The sequence below is a fragment of the Pseudophryne corroboree genome, chromosome 2 (assembly GCF_028390025.1).
Source record: "Pseudophryne corroboree isolate aPseCor3 chromosome 2, aPseCor3.hap2, whole genome shotgun sequence".
Lineage (NCBI taxonomy): Eukaryota > Metazoa > Chordata > Amphibia > Anura > Myobatrachidae > Pseudophryne > Pseudophryne corroboree.
In genome coordinates, this window is record NC_086445.1 from 441,640,888 (window position 1) to 441,665,238 (window position 24,351).

General features: G+C 44.6%; 1 protein-coding gene across 9 annotated transcripts in view; it reads right to left on the bottom strand.

Annotated features, from left to right (window-relative positions):
* The window catches only part of NF1 (neurofibromin 1), a 738,710-nt gene that overhangs the window by 35,012 nt on the left and 679,347 nt on the right, over positions 1-24,351 (bottom strand). For 5 of the 9 annotated variants that reach the window (XM_063953658.1, XM_063953654.1, XM_063953656.1 and 2 more), the window contains 4 exons: positions 23,082-23,224; positions 7,119-7,165; positions 3,540-3,756; positions 2,770-2,823 (listed from right to left, as the gene is read on the bottom strand). In XM_063953658.1, coding sequence (XP_063809728.1) covers positions 2,770-2,823; positions 3,540-3,756; positions 7,119-7,165; positions 23,082-23,224 — 461 coding nt within the window. The remainder of the gene's footprint in view (positions 1-2,769; positions 2,824-3,539; positions 3,757-7,118; positions 7,166-23,081; positions 23,225-24,351) is intronic. The other 4 variants (XM_063953661.1, XM_063953657.1, XM_063953659.1 and 1 more) reach the window with 1 other exon arrangement.

A 24,351-nucleotide genomic window follows, 5' to 3' on the forward strand; every position in this document is an offset into this window, starting at 1 on the left:
ATGGGCTCCAAGGCCAGAACAATAGAGCGAAGAGTTTCCATACGGAACTTGGAAACCTTCACAAACTTGTTCAGAGACTTGAGGTTGAGAATGGGCCGGGAGGAACCATTTGGTTTCTGAACTAGGAACAGCGTTGAATAGTACCCCCCTTGCCTCTCTGAGCCAGAGGCACCAGCACTACCACTCCTGTGTCCAGGAAGGATTGTATCACCAAATGGAGAGTTTTTGCTTTTACCGGATCCGAAGGGATATTTGTCAAGCAAAACCGGCGAGGGGTACACTTCCTGAAAGAGATGACGTATCCGTGAGTGACGACTTCCCTTACCCACGCGATCCCAGAGAGCAGCGGCGGGTGTGTGTCTGATGAAGCCGGAGCGCCTCCACTGTAAGTACCCAGCAACCAGGGCACGGGAGAATACAGCGCCGCTGGGGGGAGGTGATGGAGCCGCAGCACGATATGTCAGACTGACAAATAGCACTTCTAAGTGCCTGTGCTGCGGCCCTTAAAGTCTTCTTTCTTCAGAAAAGCTCTTTCCATGGCTGCCTAGCGCAGCCCTCCCTGTTAGCTGCCTGCACAGGAACCAACTTACAAACTGAGCTTCAGTGCCTGGAGGCGGGGATATAGAGGAGGCGGCGCTATGCATCCTGGGAACAGTCAAAGCTTTTAGCCTGTTGGTGCCTCGGATCAAGATCCAACTCTACACTGAGATGTAATTCCCTGTGGAATCACAGTGTACCCCGCTGCAGAAAAACTAGTTAAGTAATAATGAAACAGAAGCAGAAAAAGCAGCAAAACACTAACTTTTTCTCATTGTGTAATTTGTTGTTAAGATTGTGTAACGATGCATTATTACATTAAATGACAATGTTCTGGACACCTGAAAGAACAATTATGCTTTGGGCAGGATGAGTTTTCTAACTTTGCATGCTTTCCGAACCAGGGAGCTGGTATGTAAAGTGCTGCTGCACCACAGAAGGCAGTGAGAATCATCTAGAATGGCACATTACATCCGCTTAGAGGATATTAGATGGGCACTACAGATGGTTTATCAGATTCACAATGCTATTATTTTAGGTGGGGAGCACACTAAATAGAGTGTGTGGCTATCTGAGGGTGTACAACGCCTTTAGGAACTTCTAATAAAAGTATTAGTTGCAAAATGTTTGAAAAATTTTGCAATAGATTAATAAAGTTAGTTTACCAATACAGAGTAAATTATCCCATTTAAATCACCAGTTCTTCTATTTAAAATGCTCACAAAAAATATAACCAACCTGTAGAGTGTCTTAAAGACTAAAGTTAAATCTATAATTAATGATGTGATAATAAATGGTCACCTCTTGTTCTGTAGTAAATTTATACTACTACAGTAGACGCCACAATTAAACAGACAAACTAAAATAAATGCCTAATAAAATAAGCATTAATTATAATAAAAAAGTATGCACAGATTTAAATACCACCACACTACATAAAACACATTTAAATTAAATTGTGCTATAAAGCCCACTGCTGGGCTTTATACAATTTTTCAAATTTGTATAACTTTTTCATACTTTACCAACCACGTGGACTACAATTAGGAACGGTAACCTGAGCCATGAGAGGGACACTGTACACTAATTAGGAGTACAGGTGCTTAAAGATAAATGACACCCCAAAAACCTAAAACACTCATGTCAATCTTATGCGTCGACCATTTTTCGTATAGACCCTTTGCTTGTGTCAAACTTGAGAAAATTGACCTTTTTACTATCAAAGTAATGGTAATAAACCATAGCCAATCTGCGTTATGGAGGACTAAAAGGAAAAAGTGTAATTTTTCCCATAACGTTATCGGAGCAAATGTGCAAGAGAAAGCTGTTTGAGGCACAGTGGGGAAGGGAAGGTGGAGTGGGGAAGGGAAGGGGGAGTGGGGAAGGGAAGGGGGGTCATCTAGTAACTAATATATAGCCCAGTGGTTTCCAATCTTTTTTGAATCACGGCGCCCTAGAATATCAGAATTTTTTTCACGGCACCCCTAGACCAAAAATTTCTTATTGAGAAATTTAGAAAGAAATATTACATTAAGTAGATTGTGTTTATATGTCATCCTTAGGGTCAGTTGTGTGGTGAGGGATAAGATTTGCTTCTGTTTGGCCACATTTTATGATTAGCAGCCACCAGCACTGGTTTTGCCTATTATATTGACCATGAATAATTTGAATTGGTCCTGGACCACCAACCCAGGGCACCCCGGCAAGTGTCCAAGGCACCCCTGGGAGCCACGGCACACAGTTTGGGAACCTCTGATATAGCCCCTTCACTGAAACAATAACCTTCCTCACAGAGGTATATTTGACAACATACTGCCTGCTTCTGTGTCAGGTACCCAGTATGTTATCGGACTGTAGAGATAAACATGGGTCATTATTACAATATACAGTACAAGGGGACGTAACACAATGATTTAATAACAGGATTTTGTGATATGGTTAATAAGAAAGCATAATTTTGTATAAAATAGGAGCAGCAACCTGTTATCTCAAACTAAGTTTAAGAAGGAGGACAGTATTTCTTATGATTACAGTCTGAGGAAACAGAAGAACTGGTGTTTTAAAATAGATTTTGTATTCTATCACAAGTCCAGTTGTGTGCATCTCTCTTGCAAAAGCCATCAATCTGCACTGCAGCCGTTGTTATGAGGTTAGTACGGAACTGATCATGCTAAGCAGCCAAAGCTAGAGCACATGTCAGTGATCTCGTGCATAGAGGTGGAAAGGAAGTACCTGGATGAGGGAGTGGCTGCATGAAAACTGCAGATTTAGAGCAAGGCAGAGAAGCTTCACAGACACAGAATGTAAAGGGAGGGGAATAAAAAACACAAAGAAAGAACATGAATAATGGTGTAAAAGAAAGAAACAAATGAATGATAGACAACAAGAATATAGTACCAAAATCTAAAGTCTATATGATCTGTTAAGAGGTCAAAAAAAATTGACATCACAAGGGGTCATTATATGATATACATCTATCATTTAATACCAAAGAAAATTACAACAGCTGTATTTATTTATTTTTTAATTATTGCTGCGACCAGGCTATAGACATAGACTCCTTGCATTTCAACTATTGCATGTTTTTATTGATTCCATCAAGCACCACATTATTAATTCTGAACACAAACCTCATTCACAGTAGACAAGATTTATCATGACACAAGGTGAAACCTGTAGCAATAATGACAATGTTGGCGCTGCCAGGTGTAAAATCTTTGCTCGTCAATAACTAGGGGGTGAGAAAATAGACATCACACACTCATTCAGAATCCTGCAGAACTATAGCCATGGCTGCCCGGCAGTTTGATTAAATAATGTATAAAATGGTTCTAAAAGCAGCACTGCTTTGTGGTGAACGAAATCCCATACTTACCATATAATTGTGCATCTTGAGAAGCAATAACAATTTTTTTCATGTTGGGTGTCATACTAAGCCCATTAAAATGTATACACACAGCCAAAGTGGATGGAGAACACAGAAACAAACACACATCACTAACCTGGGGAATGCTGAGAAGTGGCAAGGGAGGTCATGGAATTGGATAGGTTAAGGTTAGCAGTAATACTGAGCTGGCTCTGCACAGCTGGAGGGTAAGGTGATGTGGGTGTTAGCAGAGACTCCTCACTGACTTCTTCATCAATTACAGGCAAGTATTTGTCAATCAAGGCATCAAGAAACTTTACAATGAGCTCTGCGTAGTCAGGGATTTGTGTTTGCTGAAGAAACAAGAAAAGGATTACTAGGAAAGTCTGAAATCATCAACATGTTTATCTCAACGGCTTTATATATAATTATTACTCAATTTATCCGGCTGATCATTTACAAATTAATACTTTTTTTTTTTTTTTTTTTATCTCAATCACTGTCACCTATCACACACTCATACAAACTTTACTCAACGATCTGAATTCAAAATGACAGGTGACCACACAAGATGCAACCCTGACAGCAGATTAGGCTGCTCTGTGGTTGGTGTGCATTACTACTGAAAGGCCTTGCTCTCTAGCATATAATCATTATATCTATATAGTATATATAGTAGAAATTACAATACAACATATAATGCAATTAAATTCAGTTAATACAAATATTTGTGAATGTTTTTTCCCCTCTAAAACTGCAGGACAGAAATTAGCTTGTATTATCTATTCTACTACACTTTATACATGATGAGGATTCGAGATGCCAAAACGTATCTCAAAGTGGTTTTTGAATAGATTTATCAAATCAGCTCTAAAGTTCATAAGTCCAGAGCCGGCCATAGGCATAGGCAAACTAGGCAATTGCCTAGGGCATTTGATATGCCTAGGGGCATCAGCAGCTTCAGCTGATTAAAATGATATGTGGCATGCCTATATTCTGTGTGTAGCATTTCATATGCAGATACAGCCACAGTCTCACACAGTATATATGAATGATGCATATCATTTTAATCAGCAGAAGCTGCTTGTGCATCCTAGCCACATAGCAATGCAAATAAGATACATTTTCATTAAAAAAAAGTTGCCCAACATTAGCCTTGAGGCAAGATTTATGAGGACACATCTGTATCCAAGCAGAGGCAGAGGTCACAGTGTTAGTGGCAGTGTGAGTGCTGTGTCCATGTGAGTGGGTTGGTTGTGCAGTAGTGTTCGGAATATGTGTAAGGAGCATTATGTGTGTCATGTAAAAATGCATTAATAATGTGCAACATATGTGTAAGGGGCACTATGTGTGTCATTATGTGTATAAGGGCATTAATAATGTGCGGCATATGTGTAACGGTACTACTGTATGTGTGTCATTATGTGTATAGGGGACTAATAATGTGCAGCAAATGTGTAGGGGGCACTGTGTGTGTCATTATGTGTATAAGGGCATTAATAATGTGCGGCATATGTGTAACAGGGTACTACTGTATGTGTGTCATTATGCGTATAGGGGCACTAATAATGTACGGCATATGTGTAAGAGACATGATGTGTAAAAGGACATTAATAAAGGTTGTCATAATGCATAAGGTGCGTTATGTTTATAAGGACATTAATAATGTGTCTCATATGTGTAAGGGGCATTACTCTGTGGCATTATGTGTATAAGGTGCTCTACTATGTGTTGTTGCATATAGAAAGGGCACTACTGTGTCGTCTAATTTGAATAAAGAGCAATAGGGTGTGGTGTAATGTGAATAAGGAGCAATTCAGTGTGATGTAATGTAAATAAGGGGATCTACTGTGAGGAGTAACGTTTATAAGGTAAAGTGATACTACTGTGGGATGTAATATGAATTATGGACACTATTGCATGATCAAAATGTGAATAAAGTTGCAGTACTGTGTGGCGTAATTGGAATTAGGGTTACTATTGTGTGGCCATGCCCCTTGCCAGCAAAAACACACCCCTTTTTGGGCTGTGTGCCAAATGTGCGAACTGTTCCTATTTAAAATATAGGGGGTACAAACACCAAAATTAGGACTGCTATGGGTGAGGGGTGATGGTGCTGGGAAAGAGGTGCAAGGTCAGAGGCGGAACCAGCGGTGGTGCTAGGGGGCACCAGCCAAAATCTTGCCTAGGGCATCATATTGGTTAGGGCCGGCTCTGCATAAGTCAAATACTTTCTCAAACATGAAGGTAGAAAAACATCTTCTCTTAGTGTGCAAGACCTTCAACATTACTGTACAGAACAAAATAAATCCAGAGCGCCACTGTTACAACTAGTCTTTAGATAAAGCCATGCTTCAGGATTTTGTACTGTTATTTGTCTGAAAGTAGGACTAACTACGGCTCAGGTGTAGTCATTGCTCACGGATACATTTTAAAAGATCCACAGGTGGCGCTAATTACATCACTTGCAATTCTGTGAGGTGACCTGGAAAACATGACCTGTGTGGGAACCCATAGTTTAGTGCAGGGGTGGGGAACCTTTGGCCCTCCAGCTGTTGTTGAACTACACATACCAGCATGCCTTGCTACAGTTTTGCTATGTGGCCATGCTAAAACTGTTGCAGGGCATGCTGGGATGTGTAGTTTAACAACAGCTGGAGGGCCGAAGGTTCCCCATCCCTGGTTTAGTGTAACAATAAAGGTTTCCTCTGTGATGAGAGTATGTGGAGCAGGAGGGAAGATCCAGCGTAGTAGCAGTGGCTCTGACACCATGAATGCCATTTAAAACATCCTCTTGTGCAACTTTGTGGCACTAGTGTCATGGGTAGTATATGCCTGAGATAGACTAATATGTGCTAGATTTAAGCAATGAGAATATATTGAAGCTTAAATGGCTACACTTTACAGAATTGTCATGGTTTTCCAATGTAAATTGCAAACTTAACACAGTAGTACTAACTGTTTGAATTCAAGGCTATAAAATGTATCATTGTAATAATTTAAGCATGAACGGGTAGCAGTTTACCATAAGGTCTACAGTTTTAAATGTGAGCTGGGATTTTGCGCTGAAATAGCAGCAAGCTAACCCACATCAGCAGCCTTAAAGTAGCAATCTTATTGCAGACAAGTCTTTGAGTAAGGCATTCCCAACCTCGTGCCTCAAGGCACACTAATAGTGCAGGTTTTAGTGATATCCAGGCTTCAGCACAGATGGTTAAATCAAAATAACTGAGGTACTAATTAAGTCATTGGTGCTCAAGTATGGCCATCACAAAAAATTGGATTGTTAAGTTAGATACACACTAAGATTAATTTGTCCAATATTTGTGGTTGGAACTAAAATCTGGCAATGTATGGGAGCAAATGAGCATACAAATGGGTAAAAATGGTCATATCAAATCTCTGAACGCCCATTTTTGTATGTTTTTCAATGTTTGGGAGCAAATAGTTCATTATTATTTGCTCCCACACATTCCCAGATTTTCGTTCCAACCAGAAAGATTGGACAGATGATCTTATAGTTTGTATCTAGTTTTGGTGTGCATTGAGGACAGAGATTGGAAATGCTTGCGATAAGCCCTCTAATTGGCCAAAAGGATTGATTTTCAAACTAGTTCAAATTAACAAATCATTTATATTGATAATCATGAAAAACAACTAGATGTTAGTAAAGTGCAAACAAATTACGTGCATTTATGTAGAGACTAATTCATACCTTAGAAAAAGGTCCAGCAAACCTCCACAAACCATTAAATCCAAAACCTACAATAGTAAACACAAAATCATCATCCTGCAAATTAATCGCATTATTGTACTTTATGAAGCTTGCAAGTCTGAACACAGTAATGGTAAAGGTTAAAGTTGAACATTATGGAAGTCGATAGGTAATCAGGTGTCTGTGAAAAGAATATAGTAGGTCGCGTTCAAGTGCTTGGAAAATATTTTGGAACTGTCCAGAATTCAGATGGTATAGGTACATTTCCTAAATATTGCCAGGGATTTATACCCCCTAGCAACTTTTAGTACAGGAAACGGTTAACTTAAAAAACAAACAAACATGCTTTTAGGCACTTAAACTAGAATTACTAGAAATAGATTAAAAGCAAGGGGGGTGTATGTGTGTGTAAATGAAATTTACATTTATATCCCTAAGGAACACAAATGCTCAATTTAGTACATATATTTATAACACAAGTAAATATTGGAATAATGGAAGAACACAAATCGCAGAATCACTTTTGCAGGAATACGAAAAACCGCCACTCAAGGTCTCAAGCCTTCTGGCAGCAACACAGTAATGGATTCTTTTGCCTCTATCATTTTCCTTCACTCTACATGTAGGAAGAACATGAGCACTAATCACAAGTACCACTGCTTTGTACTGCGGTATTTCACCTATTCTTGTGATGGGCATCACGTGTATAAGTACTAAAAAAGTAGATCTAAATGTAGGCAAAAAAGAGTCTTTTTGGTACTTGCCATTAAATCCATTTCTCTGAATCCATCTGGAGCATACTGAGATACCTTGGGGGTGTAGAGAGCGCTGTCCTGGAGTAGGCATTTCTGTAAACTAACATTGTTTGCTGCCGTCTACACCACATCACCAATATGGTGTAGCCTGCAGAAGAGATCCGAGTAAATCACTCAAATGAGTAAACACACTCACAAACAGAGGGATTACCAGAGTAAAACTAGGCGTCGGAATGCACTGTCCCACAGATGGAATTGAAGAAATGGATGTAACGGTAAGTACAAAAAATCCTCTTTTCAGATTCCAGGCCATATAGAATCTGGATCTCAGAAACATCCATACATGGTTACCTACAATGAAGCGCAAAGCATAATGAAAAGGATGCACTAGCCAAGTGCAGAACTTAAGCTTGTAATGCAAATTACAATAAAGTGAGAATCTGCAATGCAGAAAACCCCTCAAAAATAGGATATTTGGTCACTTGAATCCTTTTCTCCTAAGCATGACCTTGGGGATTGCAGGTTGGGGATGGATGGCACCTAATTTAAACTGTAGCTTTAATTATAAGCTCCTCCCCCTTGCAGCTCCATAATTCCAGTATTTCTTTAAAAGACGTGTCCCCTAGCATGCTTAAGAGAAAAGGTTTAATCAGTAAGTGTCCAAAAATCTTATTTCCTCTTGCTAGCAAGACTAGGCAACACTGGACCATGGGACGGTCAACAGCCATACCTGGGGGAGGGAATGCTCATGCTGCCTGACCGTAAGCTGTACGTCCAAAGTAGGCATTACCGGAGGCATAAACCGGAAAACATGTGGAGAGAGGACCAGGTAGCTGCACGATAGACCTGATCCACCGAAGCCCTGACTGAATCCGGCAGATGGACTGTGTTAGCCGGGGACGACTGGTTTACGATTCTACCATTGCGCACTTGTCTACTGTTTATGAGGTAGACAATTATATCTGGTAAGAGTCCAGCATTTGTCTCCTTATATATGTATTAATGTTTTGTCATTGTGAATAAATACTGTACTACACTATAAGGAGTATTTATATTTATTCCATGTTCCATTATTGGATGACCACTTCTAGTGGAGGAATACGCATTAGGACCAGAGTTGATATATTGGGTCTGACTCTTAGATGCGCTTAAGTCGATCATCAAATGTAGACCACTTCATTTGGTATGAGACCTCATATTCTGTGTGCGTCTCTTTGTGAACTATACATACTACACTATCAGTATTCCTTCTGTATTTGAGAGATTCTACAGATTGAAGGAGAATAGGGGAATTGTACCATATGAGAGGACTGAGTCTATTGGATTCCAGCTGCTGTGAATATCATTTTTGGTCAATAGCACCTAAGGACTCTGATGATATTTATCTGTATATGTGTTTTGTGGAAGCGTGAGTGACACTACACTGCAGGGCCCAACGGGTTGCTTTTTGTGTTAGCTTGTCTTTTCCACAATGTGTTTATTGTGCATGTCCAATATTTTTAACTGGCAGAAACTGAAAAGGAAGCTGATCCTTGAACAGGAAGATTGCGGGATTATCCAAACGCACCACTGCAGTATCAACAGTGGAAGGCAGTTTTCCACTTGGACACATGAACTGCTGGAACGGAGAACTGCTTATCTTGCAACGTCTTTGAGACTAGAGAGACCCGAAGAAGAAGAGCTATGTGTTTGATGCTGTGCTCGATGAAGACTGTAGGTTAACCCTCTCTGGGATGATGCCAGCCTTCCGCAGATCCACTTTACTTCTCCTTTAAAGCTTCTAATGTTGCTCTGGAAGGTGGAAGACGCTTATGTGTCTCGCGCACTGAGGATACTTGAAAAAAGTTCCAAACTAAAGGAAGCTTTTGCAAGCCTCGTTGCCATATGCTGCATGGAACAGAGCCAGGGCACCTTGGTTGGAAAAGGGAAAGAATCCTGCGCCTGAGATGAGGGAATCACCAAAGCCTAAACCTAGTTTCTCTGTGAAGTGCAACCAGCTAGTAGAGACTCTCTTGCTTGTGTAAAAAGGACAGCAGGAGTGTATGCAGCCGTAACTTTACATATGCAGTGTGACGCAGGCATGAATACAATAATAAAAGTACTTATCCTTCCTGGAAAGCCAACCAGAGGAAAGGAGCTGGTGTCTTTCTGCTAGTGCAAACTTATGAGGTAGAAACTCAGTACAGTAACATGGAGATAGTATTGAGACAGAAGATGAAAACGTCAGTTTATCAATTTGAATAGAGTACTGTGACTGACATGAAACCAGTTGGTCAGTACTTAATGAATAACCTGGAGAGTTGTGTGACATACCAGCAAAACTAATAAGTCAGTACTCAAGCCATAAAAATGGAGAGAGCATCGTGCCAGAACACTAGAGATCTTAAGTCACTACTCAACCTATATATACAGTACATGGAGTTTCATGACAGAGTAAGTCAGTACTCAATTTATCAACAGAGAGAATTGTGACAGAACATGAGAGCTCACAATGCAGCACTCAACCTATTAACAATGAGAGAGCGTTGTGACTGAACAGGATAGCTTATAAATCTACTCACCCTAATAACATGGAGTGAGTATCGTGACTGAATATGAGCTAATAATAAGAATTTACTTACCGATAATTCTATTTCTCATAGTCCGTAGTGGATGCTGGGGACTCCGAAAGGACCATGGGGAATAGCGGCTCCGCAGGAGACTGGGCACAAAAGTAAAAAGCTTTAGGACTACCTGGTGTGCACTGGCTCCTCCCCCTATGACCCTCCTCCAAGCCTCAGTTAGGATACTGTGCCCGGACGAGCGTACACAATAAGGAAGGATTTTGAATCCCGGGTAAGACTCATACCAGCCACACCAATCACACCGTACAACTTGTGATCTGAACCCAGTTAACAGCATGATAACAGAAGGAGCCTCCGAAAAGATGGCTCACAATAACAATAACCCGATTTTTGTAACAATAACTATGTACAAGTAATGCAGACAATCCGCACTTGGGATGGGCGCCCAGCATCCACTACGGACTATGAGAAATAGAATTATCGGTAAGTAAATTCTTATTTTCTCTAACGTCCTAGTGGATGCTGGGGACTCCAAAAGGACCATGGGGATTATACCAAAGCTCCCAAACGGGCGGGAGAGTGCGGATGACTCTGCAGCACCGAATGAGAGAACTCCAGGTCCTCCTCAGCCAGGGTATCAAATTTGTAGAATTTAGCAAACGTGTTTGCCCCTGACCAAGTAGCTGCTCGGCAAAGTTGTAAAGCCGAGACCCCTCGGGCAGCCGCCCAAGATGAGCCCACTTTCCGTGTGGAATGGGCTTTTACAGATTTTGGCTGTGGCAGGCCTGCCACAGAATGTGCAAGCTGAATTGTACTACAAATCCAACGAGCAATCGTCTGCTTAGAAGCAGGAGCACCCAGCTTGTTGGGTGCATACAGGATAAACAGCGAATCAGATTTTCTGACTCCAGCCGTCCTGGAAACATATATTTTCAGGGCCCTGACTACGTCCAGCAACTTGGAATCCTCCAAGTCCCTAGTAGCCGCAGGCACCACAATAGGCTGGTTTAAGTGAAAAGCTGAAACCACCTTAGGGAGAAATTGAGGACGAGTCCTCAATTCTGCCCTGTCCGTATGAAAAATTAGGTAAGGGCTTTTATAGGATAAAGCCGCCAATTCTGAGACACGCCTGGCTGAAGCCAGGGCTAACAGCATTACCACTTTCCATGTGAGATATTTTAAGTCCACAGTGGTGAGTGGTTCAAACCAATGTGATTTTAGGAATCCCAAAACTACATTGAGATCCCAAGGTGCCACTGGAGGCACAAAAGGAGGCTGTATATGCAGTACTCCCTTGACAAACGTCTGAACTTCAGGAACAGAAGCCAGTTCTTTTTGGAAGAATATTGACAGGGCCGAAATTTGAACCTTAATGGACCCTAATTTGAGGCCCATAGACAGTCCTGTTTGCAGGAAATGCAGGAAACGACCCAGTTGAAATTCCTCTGTAGGGGCCTTCCTGGCCTCGCACCACGCAACATATTTACGCCAAATACGGTGATAATGTTGTACGGTTACATCCTTCCTGGCTTTGATCAGGGTAGGGATGACTTCATCCGGAATGCCTTTTTCCTTCAGGATCCGGCGTTCAACCGCCATGCCGTCAAACGCAGCCGCGGTTCGTCTTGGAACAGACATGGTCCCTGCTGGAGCAGGTCCTTTCTTAGAGGTAGAGGCCACGGGTCTTCCGTGAGCATCTCTTGAATTTCCGGGTACCAAGTCCTTCTTGGCCAATCCGGAGCCACGAGTATAGTCTTTACTCCTCTCCTTCTTATGATTCTCAGTACTTTTGGTATGAGAGGAAGAGGAGGGAACACATACACTGACTGGTACACCCACGGTGTTACCAGAGCGTCCACAGCTATTGCCTGAGGGTCCCTTGACCTGGCGCAATATCTGTCCAGTTATTTGTTGAGGCGGGACGCCATCATGTCCACCTTTGGTTTTTCCCAACGGTTCACAATCATGTGGAAGACTTCTGGGTGAAGTCCCCACTCCCCCGGGTGAAGATCGTGTCTGCTGAGGAAGTCTGCTTCCCAGTTGTCCACTCCCGGAATGAACACTGCTGACAGCGCTATCACATGATTCTCCGCCCAGCGAAGAATCCTTGCCACTTCCATCATTGCCCTCCTGCTTCTTGTGCCGCCCTGTCTGTTTACGTGGGCGACTGCCGTGATGTTGTCCGACTGGATCAACACCGGCTGACCCTGAAGCAGAGGTCTTGCCTGACTTAGGGCATTGTAAATGGCCCTTAGTTCCAGGATATTTATGTGAAGTGACGTTTCCATGCTTGACCACAAGCCCTGGAAATTTCTTCCCTGTGTGACTGCTCCCCAGCCTCTCAGGCTGGCATCCGTGGTCACCAGGACCCAATCCTGAATGCCGAATCTGCGGCCCTCTAGGAGATGAGCACTCTGTAACCACCACAGGAGAGACACCCTTGTCCTTGGAGACAGGGTTATCCGCTGATGCATTTGAAGATGCGATCCGGACCATTTGTCCAGCAGATCCCACTGAAAAGTTCTTGCGTGGAATCTGCCGAATGGAATCGCTTCGTAAGAAGCCACCATCTTTCCCAGGACCCTTGTGCATTGATGTACTGACACTTGGCCTGGTCTTAGGAGGTTCCTGACTAGGTCGGATAACTCCTTGGCCTTCTCCTCCGGGAGAAACACCTTTTTCTGTACTGTGTCCAGAATCATCCCTAGGAACAGCAGACGTGTCGTCGGAATCAGCTGCGATTTTGGAATATTTAGAATCCATCCGTGCTGTCGTAGTACTACTTGAGATAGTGCTACTCCGACCTCTAACTGTTCTCTGGACCTTGCCCTTATCAGGAGATCGTCCAAGTAAGGGATAATTAAGACGCCTTTTCTTCGAAGAAGAATCATCATTTCGGCCATTACCTTGGTAAAGACCCGGGGTGCCGTGGACAATCCAAACGGCAGCGTCTGAAACTGATAGTGACAGTTCTGTACCACAAACCTGAGGTACCCTTGGTGAGAAGGGCAAATTGGGACATGGAGGTAAGCATCCTTGATGTCCAGAGACACCATATAGTCCCCTTCTTCCAGGTTCGCTATCACTGCTCTGAGTGACTCCATCTTGAACTTGAACCTTTTTATGTAAGTGTTCAAGGATTTCAGATTTAAAATGGGTCTCACCGAGCCGTCCGGCTTCGGTACCACAAACAGCGTGGAATAATACCCCTTTCCCTGTTGTAGGAGGAGGGGTACCTTGATTATCACCTGCTGGGAATACAGCTTGTGAATGGCTTCCAATACCGCCTCCCTGTCGGGGGGAGACGTTGGTAAAGCAGACTTCAGGAACCGGCGAGGGGGAGACGTCTCGAATTCCAATTTGTACCCCTGAGATACTACCTGCAGGATCCAGGGGTCCACTTGCGAGTGAGCCCACTGCGCGCTGAAATTCTTGAGACGGGCCCCCTTCCATATGCCGTTTGGAATCCGCATCCCCTGACCACTGTCGCGTCCATAATCCTCTTCTGGCAGAAATGGACATCGCACTTACTCTTGATGCCAGAGTGCAAATATCCCTCTGTGCATCTCGCATATATAGAAATGCATCCTTTAAATGCTCTATAGTCAATAATATATTGTCCCTGTCCAGGGTATCAATATTTTCAGTCAGGGAATCCGACCAAGCCACCCCAGCACTGCACATCCAGGCTGAGGCGATTGCTGGTCGCAGTATAATACCAGTATGTGTGTATATACTTTTAAGGATATTTTCCAGCTTCCTATCAGCTGGTTCCTTGAGGGCGGCCGTATCAGGGGACGGTAACGCCACTTGTTTTGATAAGCGTGTGAGCGCCTTATCTACGCAAGGGGGTGTTTCCCAACGCGCCCTAACCTCTGGCGGGAAAGGGTATAATGCCAATAACTTTTTAGAAATTAGCAGTTTTTTATCGGGGGAAACCCACGCTTCATCACACACCTCATTTAATTCATCTGATTCGGGAAAAACTACGGGTAGTTTTTTCACACCCCACATAATACCCTTTTTTGTGGTACTTGTAGTATCAGAAATGTTCAAAACCTCCTTCATTGCCGTGATCATGTAACGTGTGGCCCTACTGGAAAATACGTTTGTTTCCTCACCGTCGACACTGGAGTCAGTGTCCGTGTCTGGGTCTGTGTCGACCACCTGAGGTAACGGGCGCTTTAGAGCCCCTGACGGTGTTTGAGACGCCTGTACAGGTATTAACTGATTTGCCGGCTGTCTCATGTCGTCAACAGTCTTTTGTAAAGTGCTGACACTATCACGTAATTCTTTCCATAAGACCATCCAGTCAGGTGTCGACTCCCTAGGGGGTGACATCACTAACAGAGGCAATTGCTCCGCCTCCACACCATTTTCCTCCTCATACATGTCGACACAACGTACCGACACACAGCACACACACAGGGAATGCCCTGATAGAGGACAGGACCCCACTAGCCCTTTGGGGAGACAGAGGGAGAGTTTGCCAGCACACACCAGAGCGCCATATATATACAGGGATAACCTTATATAAGTGTTTTTCCCTAATATAGCTGCTGTATATATTTATATGCCAATTTAGTGCCCCCCCTCTCTTGTTTTACCCTGTTTCTGTAGTGCAGGACTGCAGGGGAGAGTCAGGGAGCCTTCCTCCAACGGAGCTGTGAGGAAAAAATGGCGCCAGTGTGCTGAGGAGATGGGCTCCGCCCCTTTTTCGGCGGCCTTTCTCCCGCTTTTTTATGTAAAAATAGGCAGGGGTTAAATACATCTATATAGCCCAGGAACTATATGTGATGTATTTTTTGCCAAAAAAGGTGTTTTTATTGCGTCTCAGGGCGCCCCCCCCCCCAGCGCCCTGCACCCTCAGTGACCGGAGTGTGAAGTGTGCTGAGAGCAATGGCGCACAGCTGCGGTGCTGTGCGCTACCTTAGTGAAGACAGGACGTCTTCTGCCGCCGATTTTCCGGACCTCTTCAGTCTTCTGGCTCTGTAAGGGGGACGGCGGCGCGGCTCCGGGACCCGTCCATGGCTGGGCCTGTGATCGTCCCTCTGGAGCTAATGTCCAGTAGCCTAAGAAGCCCAATCCACTCTGCACGCAGGTGAGTTCGCTTCTTCTCTCCTTAGTCCCTCGATGCAGTGAGCCTGTTGCCAGCAGGTCTCACTGAAAATAAAAAAAAATAAGAATTTACTTACCGATAATTCTATTTCTCGGAGTCCGTAGTGGATGCTGGGGTTCCTGAAAGGACCATGGGGGAATAGCGGCTCCGCAGGAGACAGGGCACAAAAAGTAAAGCTTTAGGATCAGGTGGTGTGCACTGGCTCCTCCCCCTATGACCCTCCTCCAAGCCTCAGTTAGGATACTGTGCCCGGACGAGCGTACACAATAAGGAAGGATTTTGAATCCCGGGTAAGACTCATACCAGCCACACCAATCACACCGTATAACCTGTGATCTGAACCCAGTTAACAGTATGATAACAGCGGAGCCTCTGAAAAGATGGCTCACAACAATAATAACCCGATTTTTGTAACTATGTACAAGTAATGCAGATAATCCGCACTTGGGATGGGCGCCCAGCATCCACTACGGACTCCGAGAAATAGAATTATCGGTAAGTAAATTCTTATTTTCTCTATCGTCCTAGTGGATGCTGGGGTTCCTGAAAGGACCATGGGGATTATACCAAAGCTCCCAAACGGGCGGGAGAGTGCGGATGACTCTGCAGCACCGAATGAGAGAACTCCAGGTCCTCCTTAGCCAGGGTATCAAATTTGTAGGATTTTACAAACGTGTTTGCCCCTGACTAAATAGCCGCTCGGCAAAGTTGTAAAGCCGAGACCCCTCGGGCAACCGCCCAAGATGAGCCCACCTTCCTTGTGGAATGGGCATTTACATATTTTGGCTGTGGCAGGCCTGCCACAGAATGTGCAAGCTGAATTGTATTACACATCCAACTAGCAATAGTCTGCTTAGAAGCAAGAGCACCCAGTTTGTTGGGTGCATACAGGATAACAGCAAGTCAGTTTTCCGGACTCCAGCCGTCCTGGAACCTATACTTTCAGGGCCCTGACAACATCCAGCAACTTGGAGTCCTCCAAGTCCCTAGTAGGCGCTAGGCACCACAATAAGCTGGTTCAGGTGAAACACTGACACCACCTTAGGGAGAGAACTGGGGACGAGTCCGCAGCTCTGCCCTGTCCGAATGGACAAATAGATATGGGCTTTTTTGAGAAAAAACCCACCAATTTGACACTCGCCTGGCCCAGGCCAGAGCCAAGAGCATGGTCACTTTTCATGTGAGATGCTTCAAATCCACAGATTTGACTGGTTTTAAACCAATGTGATTTGAGGAATCCCAGAACTACGTTGAGATCCCACAGTGCCACTGGAGGCACAAAAGGGGGTTGTATATGCAATACTCCCTTGACAAACTTCTGGACTTCAGGAACTGAAGCCAATTCTTTCTGGAAGAAAATCGACAGGGCCGAAATTTGAACCTTAATGGGCCCCAATTTGAGGCCCATAGACACTCCTGTTTGCAGGAAATGCAGGAATCGACCGAGTTGAAATTTCTTCGTGGGGCCTTCCTGGCCTCACACCACGCAACATATTTTCGCCACATGTGGTGATAATGTTGTGCGGTCACCTCCTTCCTGGCTTTGACCAGGGTAGGAATGACCTCTTCCGGAATGCCTTTTTCCCTTAGGATCCGGCGTTCCAACGCCATGCCGTCAAACGCAGCCGCGGTAAGTCTTGGAACAGACATGGTACTTGCTGAAGCAAGTCCCTTCTTAGCGGCAGAGGCCATAAGTCCTCTGTGAGCATCTCTTGAAGTTCAGGGTACCAAGTCCTTCTTGGCCAATCCGGAGCCATGAGTATAGTTCTTACTCCTCTACGTCTTATAATTCTCAGTACCTTAGGTATGAGAAGCAGAGGAGGGAACACATACACCGACTGGTACACCCACGGTGTTACCAGAACGTCCACAGCTATTGCCTGAGGGTCTCTTGACCTGGCGCAATACCTGTCCCGTTTTTTGTTCAGACGGGACGCCATCATGTCCACCTTTGGTATTTCCCAACGGTTCACAATCATGTGGAAAAACTTCCCGATGAAGTTTCCACTCTCCCGGGTGGAGGTCGTGCCTGCTGAGGAAGTCTGCTTCCCAGTTTCCACTCCCGGAATGAAACACTGCTGACAGTGCTATCACATGATTTTCCGCCCAGCGAAAAGTCCTTGCAGTTTTTGCCATTGCCCTCCTGCTTCTTGTGCCGCCCTGTCTGTTTACGTGGGCGACTGCCGTGATGTTTTTCCCACTGGATCAATACCGGCTGACCTTGAAGCAGAGGTCTTGCTAAGCTTAGAGCATTATAAATTTACCCTTAGCTCCAGTATATTTATGTGGAGAAAAGTCTCCAGACTTGATCACACTCCCTGGAAATTTTTTCCTTGTGTGACTGCTCCCCAGCCTCTCGGGCTGGCCTCCGTGGTCACCAGCATCCAATCCTGAATGCCGAATCTGCGGCCCTCTAGAAGATGAGCACTCTGTAACCACCACAGGAGAGACACCCTTGTCCTTGGATATAGGGTTATCCGCTGATGCATCTGAAGATGCGATCCGGACCATTTGTCCAGCAGATCCCACTGAAAAGTTCTTGCGTGAAATCTGCCGAATGGAATTGCTTCGTAGGAAGCCACCATTTTTACCAGGACCCTTGTGCAATGATGCACTGACACTTTTCCTGGTTTTAGGAGGTTCTTGACTAGCTCGGATAACTCCCTGGCTTTCTCTTCCGGGAGAAACACCTTTTTCTGGACTGTGTCCAGAATCATCCCTAGGCACAGCAGACGTGTCGTCAGGATCAGCTGCGATTTTGGAATATTTAGAATCCATCCGTGCTGTTGTAGCAGTATCCGAGATAGTGCTACTCCGACCTCCAACCGTTCCCTGGACTTTGCCCTTATCAGGAGATCGTCCAAGTAAGGGGTAATTAAGACGCCTTTTCTTCGAAGAAGAATCATCATTTCGGCCATTACCTTGGTAAAGACCCGGGGTGCCGTGGACAATCCAAACGGCAGCGTCTGAAACTGACAGTGACAGTTCTATACCATGAACCTGAGGTACCCTTAGTGAGAAGGGCAAATTTGGGACATGGAGGTAAGCATCCCTGATGTCCCGGGACACTATATAGTCCCCTTCTTCCTGGTTCGTTATCACTGCTCTGAGTGACTCCATCTTGATTTGAACCTTTGTAAGTGTTCAAATTTTTTTAGATTTAGAATAGGTCTCACCTAGCCTTCTGGCTTCAGTACCACAATATAGTGTGGAATAATACCCCTTTCCTTGTTGTAGGAGGGGTAATTTGATTATCACCTGCTGGGAATACAGCTTGTGAATTTTTTTTTTTTCCCATACTGCCTCCTTGTCGGAGGGATACCTTGGTAAAGCAGACTTCAGGAGCCTGCGAGGGGGAAACGTTTCGACATTCCAATCTGTACCCCTGGGATACTACTTGTAGGATCCAGGGGTCCTGTATGGTCCCAGCGTCATGCTGAGAGCTTGGCAGAAGCGGTGGAAGGCTTCTGTTCCTGGGAATGGGCTGCCTGCTGCAGTCTTCTTCCCTTTCCTCTATCCCTGGGCAAATATGACTCTTATAGGGACGAAAGGACTGAGGCTGAAAAGACGGTGTCTTTTTCTGCAGAGATGTGACTTAGGGTAAAAACGGTGGATTTTCCAGCAGTTGCCGTGGCCACCAGGTCCGATGGACCGACCCCAAATAACTCCTCTTCCTTTATACGGCAATTTTGTGCCGTTTGGAATCTGCATCACCTGACCACTGTCGTGTCCATAAACATCTTCTGGCAGATATGGACATCGCACTTACTCTTGATGCCAGAGTGCAAATATCCCTCTGTGCATCTCGCATATATAGAAATGCATCCTTTAAATGCTCTATAGTCAATAAAATACTGTCCCTGTCAAGGGTATCAATATTTTTAGTCAGGGAATCCGACCAAGCCACCCCAGCTCTGCACATCCAGGCTGAGGCGATCGCTGGTCGCAGTATAACACCAGTATGTGTGTATATACTTTTATATGATATTTTCCAGCCTCTTGTCAGCTGGCTCCTTGAGGACGGCCCTATCTATAGACGGTACCGCCACTTGTTTTGATAAGCGTGTGAGCGCCTTATCCACCCTAAGGGGTGTTTATCGGGGGGAACCACGCATTTAATTTATCTGATTCAGGAAAAACTACAGGTAGTTTTTTCACATCCCACATAATACCCTCTTTTGTGGTACTTGTAGTATCAGAAATATGTAACACCTCCTTCATTGCCCTTAACGTGTGGCCCTAATAAGGAATACGTTTGTTTATTCACCGTCGACACTGGATTCAGTGTCCGTGTCTGTGTCGACCGACTAAGGTAAACGGGCGTTTTAAAACCCCTGACGGTGTTTTTGAGACGTCTGGACCGGTACTAATTGTTTGTCGGCCGTCTCATGTCGTCAACCGACCTTGCAGCGTGTTGACATTATCACGTAATTCCCTAAATAAGCCATCCATTCCGGTGTCGACTCCCTAGAGAGTGACATCACCATTACAGGCAATTGCTCCGCCTCCTCACCAACATCGTCCTCATACATGTCGACACACACGTACCGACACACAGCACACACACAGGGAATGCTCCGATAGAGGACAGGACCCACTAGCCCTTTGGAGAGACAGAGGGAGAGTTTGCCAGCACACACCAAAAAACGCTATAATTATATAGGGACAACCTTATATAAGTGTTTTCCCTTATAGCATCTTTTTATATATTTCTAACGCCAAATTAGTGCCCCCCCCCCTCTCTGTTTTAACCCTGTTTCTGTAGTGCAGTGCAGGGGAGAGCCTGGGAGCCTTCCCTCCAGCCTTTCTGTGAGGGAAAATGGCGCTGTGTGCTGAGGAGATAGGCCCCGCCCCTTTTTCGGCGGGCTCGTCTCCCGCTCTTCAACGGATTCTGGCAGGGGTTAAATATCTCCATATAGCCCCCGGAGGATATATGTGAGGTATTTTTTGCCAAAAAATAGGTTTACATTGCCTCCCAGGGCGCCCCCCTCCCAGCGCCCTGCACCCTCAGTGACTGCCGTGTGAAGTGTGCTGAGAGCAATGGCGCACAGCTGCAGTGCTGTGCGCTACCTTAAGAAGACTGAGGAGTCTTCTGCCGCCGATTCTGGACCTTCTACTCTTTTCAGCATCTGCAAGGGGGCCGGCGGCGAGGCTCCGGTGACCATCCAGGCTGTACCTGTGATCGTCCCTCTGGAGCTAATGTCCAGTAGCCAAAGAAGCCAATCCATCCTGCACGCAGGTGAGTTCACTTCTTCTCCCCTAAGTCCCTCGTTGCAGTGATCCTGTTGCCAGCAGGACTCACTGTAAAATAAAAAACCTAAGCTAAACTTTTCTAAGCAGCTCTTTAGGAGAGCCACCTAGATTGCACCCTTCTCGGCCGGGCACAAAAATCTAACTGAGGCTTGGAGGAGGGTCATAGGGGGAGGAGCCAGTGCACACCACCTGATCCTAAAGCTTTACTTTTTGTGCCCTGTCTCCTGCGGAGCCGCTATTCCCCCATGGTCCTTTCAGGAACCCCAGCATCCACTAGGACGATAGAGAAAAACCTATTTAAACTTTTACTCTAAGCAGCTCAGGAGAGCCACCCAGATTGCACCCTTCTTGTTCGGGCACAAAATCTTAACTGAGGCTTGGAGGAGGGTCATAGGGGGAGGAGCCAGTGCACACCACCTAGTGGTCAAACTTTTAATTTTGTGCCCTGTCTCCTGCGGAGCCGCTATTCCCCATGGTCCTGACGGAGTCCCCAGCATCCACTAGGACGTTAGAGAAAATTCAGTACCCAATCTATTAACATGGAGAGCATTGTGCGTGAACATGAAAACTAATAAGCAAGATATAGAGTACATAGAGAGTTGGCAGCTGATAATAAGTACTGCTATAATAATACACACAAGCAGCACAAAAGATCAATACACAAGGAGAAAGCTGCTTAGAAAATTTCTAACCCAACCTCAGTGGCCTGAGCCTGCCCTCAGTTACACTGTCAGTACAGGGCTTACCTGTAGCAGTCCCCCCTGCCCACTGCATACCAGTCACCCAACCCTATGCCGGCGGTATGCTAACTCTAGCCGCGGTGCTTGGAGTACGGTCTTGACCACCTGCGGCCAGCTCATGGTACGCAAAGATCCCTCTCTGGGAGCCTGGAGAACCAGGGGCAGGAGCAGCAGTGGAAGTGCACAAGCGCCATAGCCCGCCACCACTCCAGCAGAGCCCAGCAAAAAACAAAAATTGGCTCTGATTGGCTGGCACTTATCTCTGTCCACTTTATCTCTCTCCAAGAGTCTTAGTACATAGATCCAAAACAGGCGTCTCAAGTTAAAGTTTTGCCCAGCGAACACCAACGGGAGGCCCGGCCGGGACTACAACGCCCTAGTATGTCATCTGGGATCCAATGTTACCATTCTGTGAAATTTTCTGCCAAATCCATCCAGTGGAAGGCCCAGAAAAGGCTCCCTGGGTCAAAGTTCTGTCCTGCGCATTCCGCGGTAAGGTGTGACTGACCCCAACCCCCTAGTATGTTTTGTGGGATGCAATGTTACCACTCTGAAGTTTTTTTCCATATCCATCCAGTGGAAGGCCCAGAACAGGCTCCCTGGGTAAAAGTTTTGGCCAGTGTACACCAATGGGAGGTTTGGCCGGTACCCCAACCCTCTGGTATGTCTTCTGGAATCCAATATTACCACTCTGTGAAGTTTTCTTCCAAATCCATCCAGTGGAAAAGCCCAGAACAGGGTCTTCGGGTTAAAGTTTTGGCCTGTGTACACCAATGGGAGGTCCGATCGGGACCCCAAACCTATTGTATGTCTTCAGGGATCCAATGTTACTACTCAGTGAAGTTTTCTTTCAAATCCATCCAGTAGAAGGCTCAGAACAGGCTCCTTGTGTTAAAGTTCTGCCTAGAGCATTCCGCCATGAGGTCAGACAGGGACCCTTACCCCACTAAAACCTGCCAGGATACTACTAGACAACCTAGCGTTGGATTCATCCCAATCAGTGCAGGAGTGCACGAATGCATAACTGGAAAAACAAACATACCAATTTATTTGTAAGAAATATGGCCCTGTCCCCAACAGGGGTAGATTTTTTTTTTTTATTTCAACCCTGCCAGTATTTTAAGTTGGATAATGAAGGGTATGTGTACCAAGTTTGGACCAAATCCATCAACCACGTACGAGCCTATGAAGAACATACATACATACATACATATATATATATATATATATATACACACACATATATATATATATATATATATATATATATATATATATATATATATACTGCACATATAGATTACAAAGCAGTAATGCTTTTGTAGCTGCAAGAAATGTTGAGGCCAAGACGTGCTGTGTCAAAGTGTGTACAGGGTTAGGTTTTGCTTACAGACTATCAAAGCTCATTGGATTTTAAGAACATTCATTAGACACTTACAATGGTTGAAAGCTTATATAAATTTATAAACCAATAAAAATGGACCAGGATCGGTTTAGACACAGCAACTCATGAGATACATGAAGTAACTTACTCTGTAAGTAAGATGGCTGGTACTGTGGAGGAGACTCTTCATGGTACACCACACTTTGCACTATCCCATGTATCGGATTCAATAAATTTGGATCCTGACACAATGATAAAAGGGTGTTGATCTTAGAGTCCAATAAATTGTGTCTAAACAAAAGAAACACAATAGATCATTACATATTTTACATAGTTAAAACTAATACAAGTATTCAACATAATGCAATAATATTTCAGAGAAATTACAAACCTACACAAATATTTAAAAACGAGTCAAATACAGTTTGTCAGACTGCTGTTACATATGTTAGACATCCATTATGCCGATATGATAATATGGACACGGACTATGTTTATGTGATGGTTTTCTGCCAATTCTGTCCCTGACCCTCCTGGAAATGCTGACATTATTACAATGTCTAGAGTTCGCCATTTCACTGAAATGTCATAATGATTAAGAGGACTTTCTTTTCCAATCCTGCAAAATACAACTTCAGCACTGTAAAGGGGGGTACATACTTAGAAATGTGTGCTGAGCGATCTAGCACAGACCGCTCAACACACATCTCTCCCCCCGCTCAGCACTCACCGCAATGTGTACTGAGCGAGGGGGGGCCACTCACTTCACACAGCAGTGAAGTGAGCGACCTGACTAGATTGTGCCTGCATGCAGGCACAATCTAAAACCGGCGATAGCGGCGTGAGGGCCGAGAATCGCTATTGCGATGGGCATACACGCGGAGAGAACCGTGCTTAATTTCAAAGCAATCTAGTAAGATTGCTTAGAAATTAAGCACGGATCTCTCCATGTGTACCCCCTTAAGAACAACTATCTTTTCAGATATAGTGTTAGATTAGTGTCTGTGGGCTTTATTTTTTACTGACACTTTGTAAGAAGACTAGCAAAGGTGCTTTTGTTCACCTGGCCATATGAAGATGCAACAGGTAAACTAGTGTGTAGTTATGTACATCAACTTCTCATGTTTTAAAGGTGTGATCTATCTGGGTAGGTATCATTAATTTTTAAAGTCACTGGCATACAGATGTGTCCTCATACGCTATTGAAGCAGTTGCATTAATCATCCCTTCTTGACTCACCAGATCCCATGCGACTTGGTTTGCGCCAAGTGTTGTACGATGCAGTGGCCTCAAGTTCCGTTATTCTTTATATACAATTTAAGACTCCGTCGTGCATGGATATAAAAAGTGTTGTATGTATGTATATAAACTACTGCATTCTCGTGAAATGGTCTTTTTCCAAGCACTGTGATTAAAAC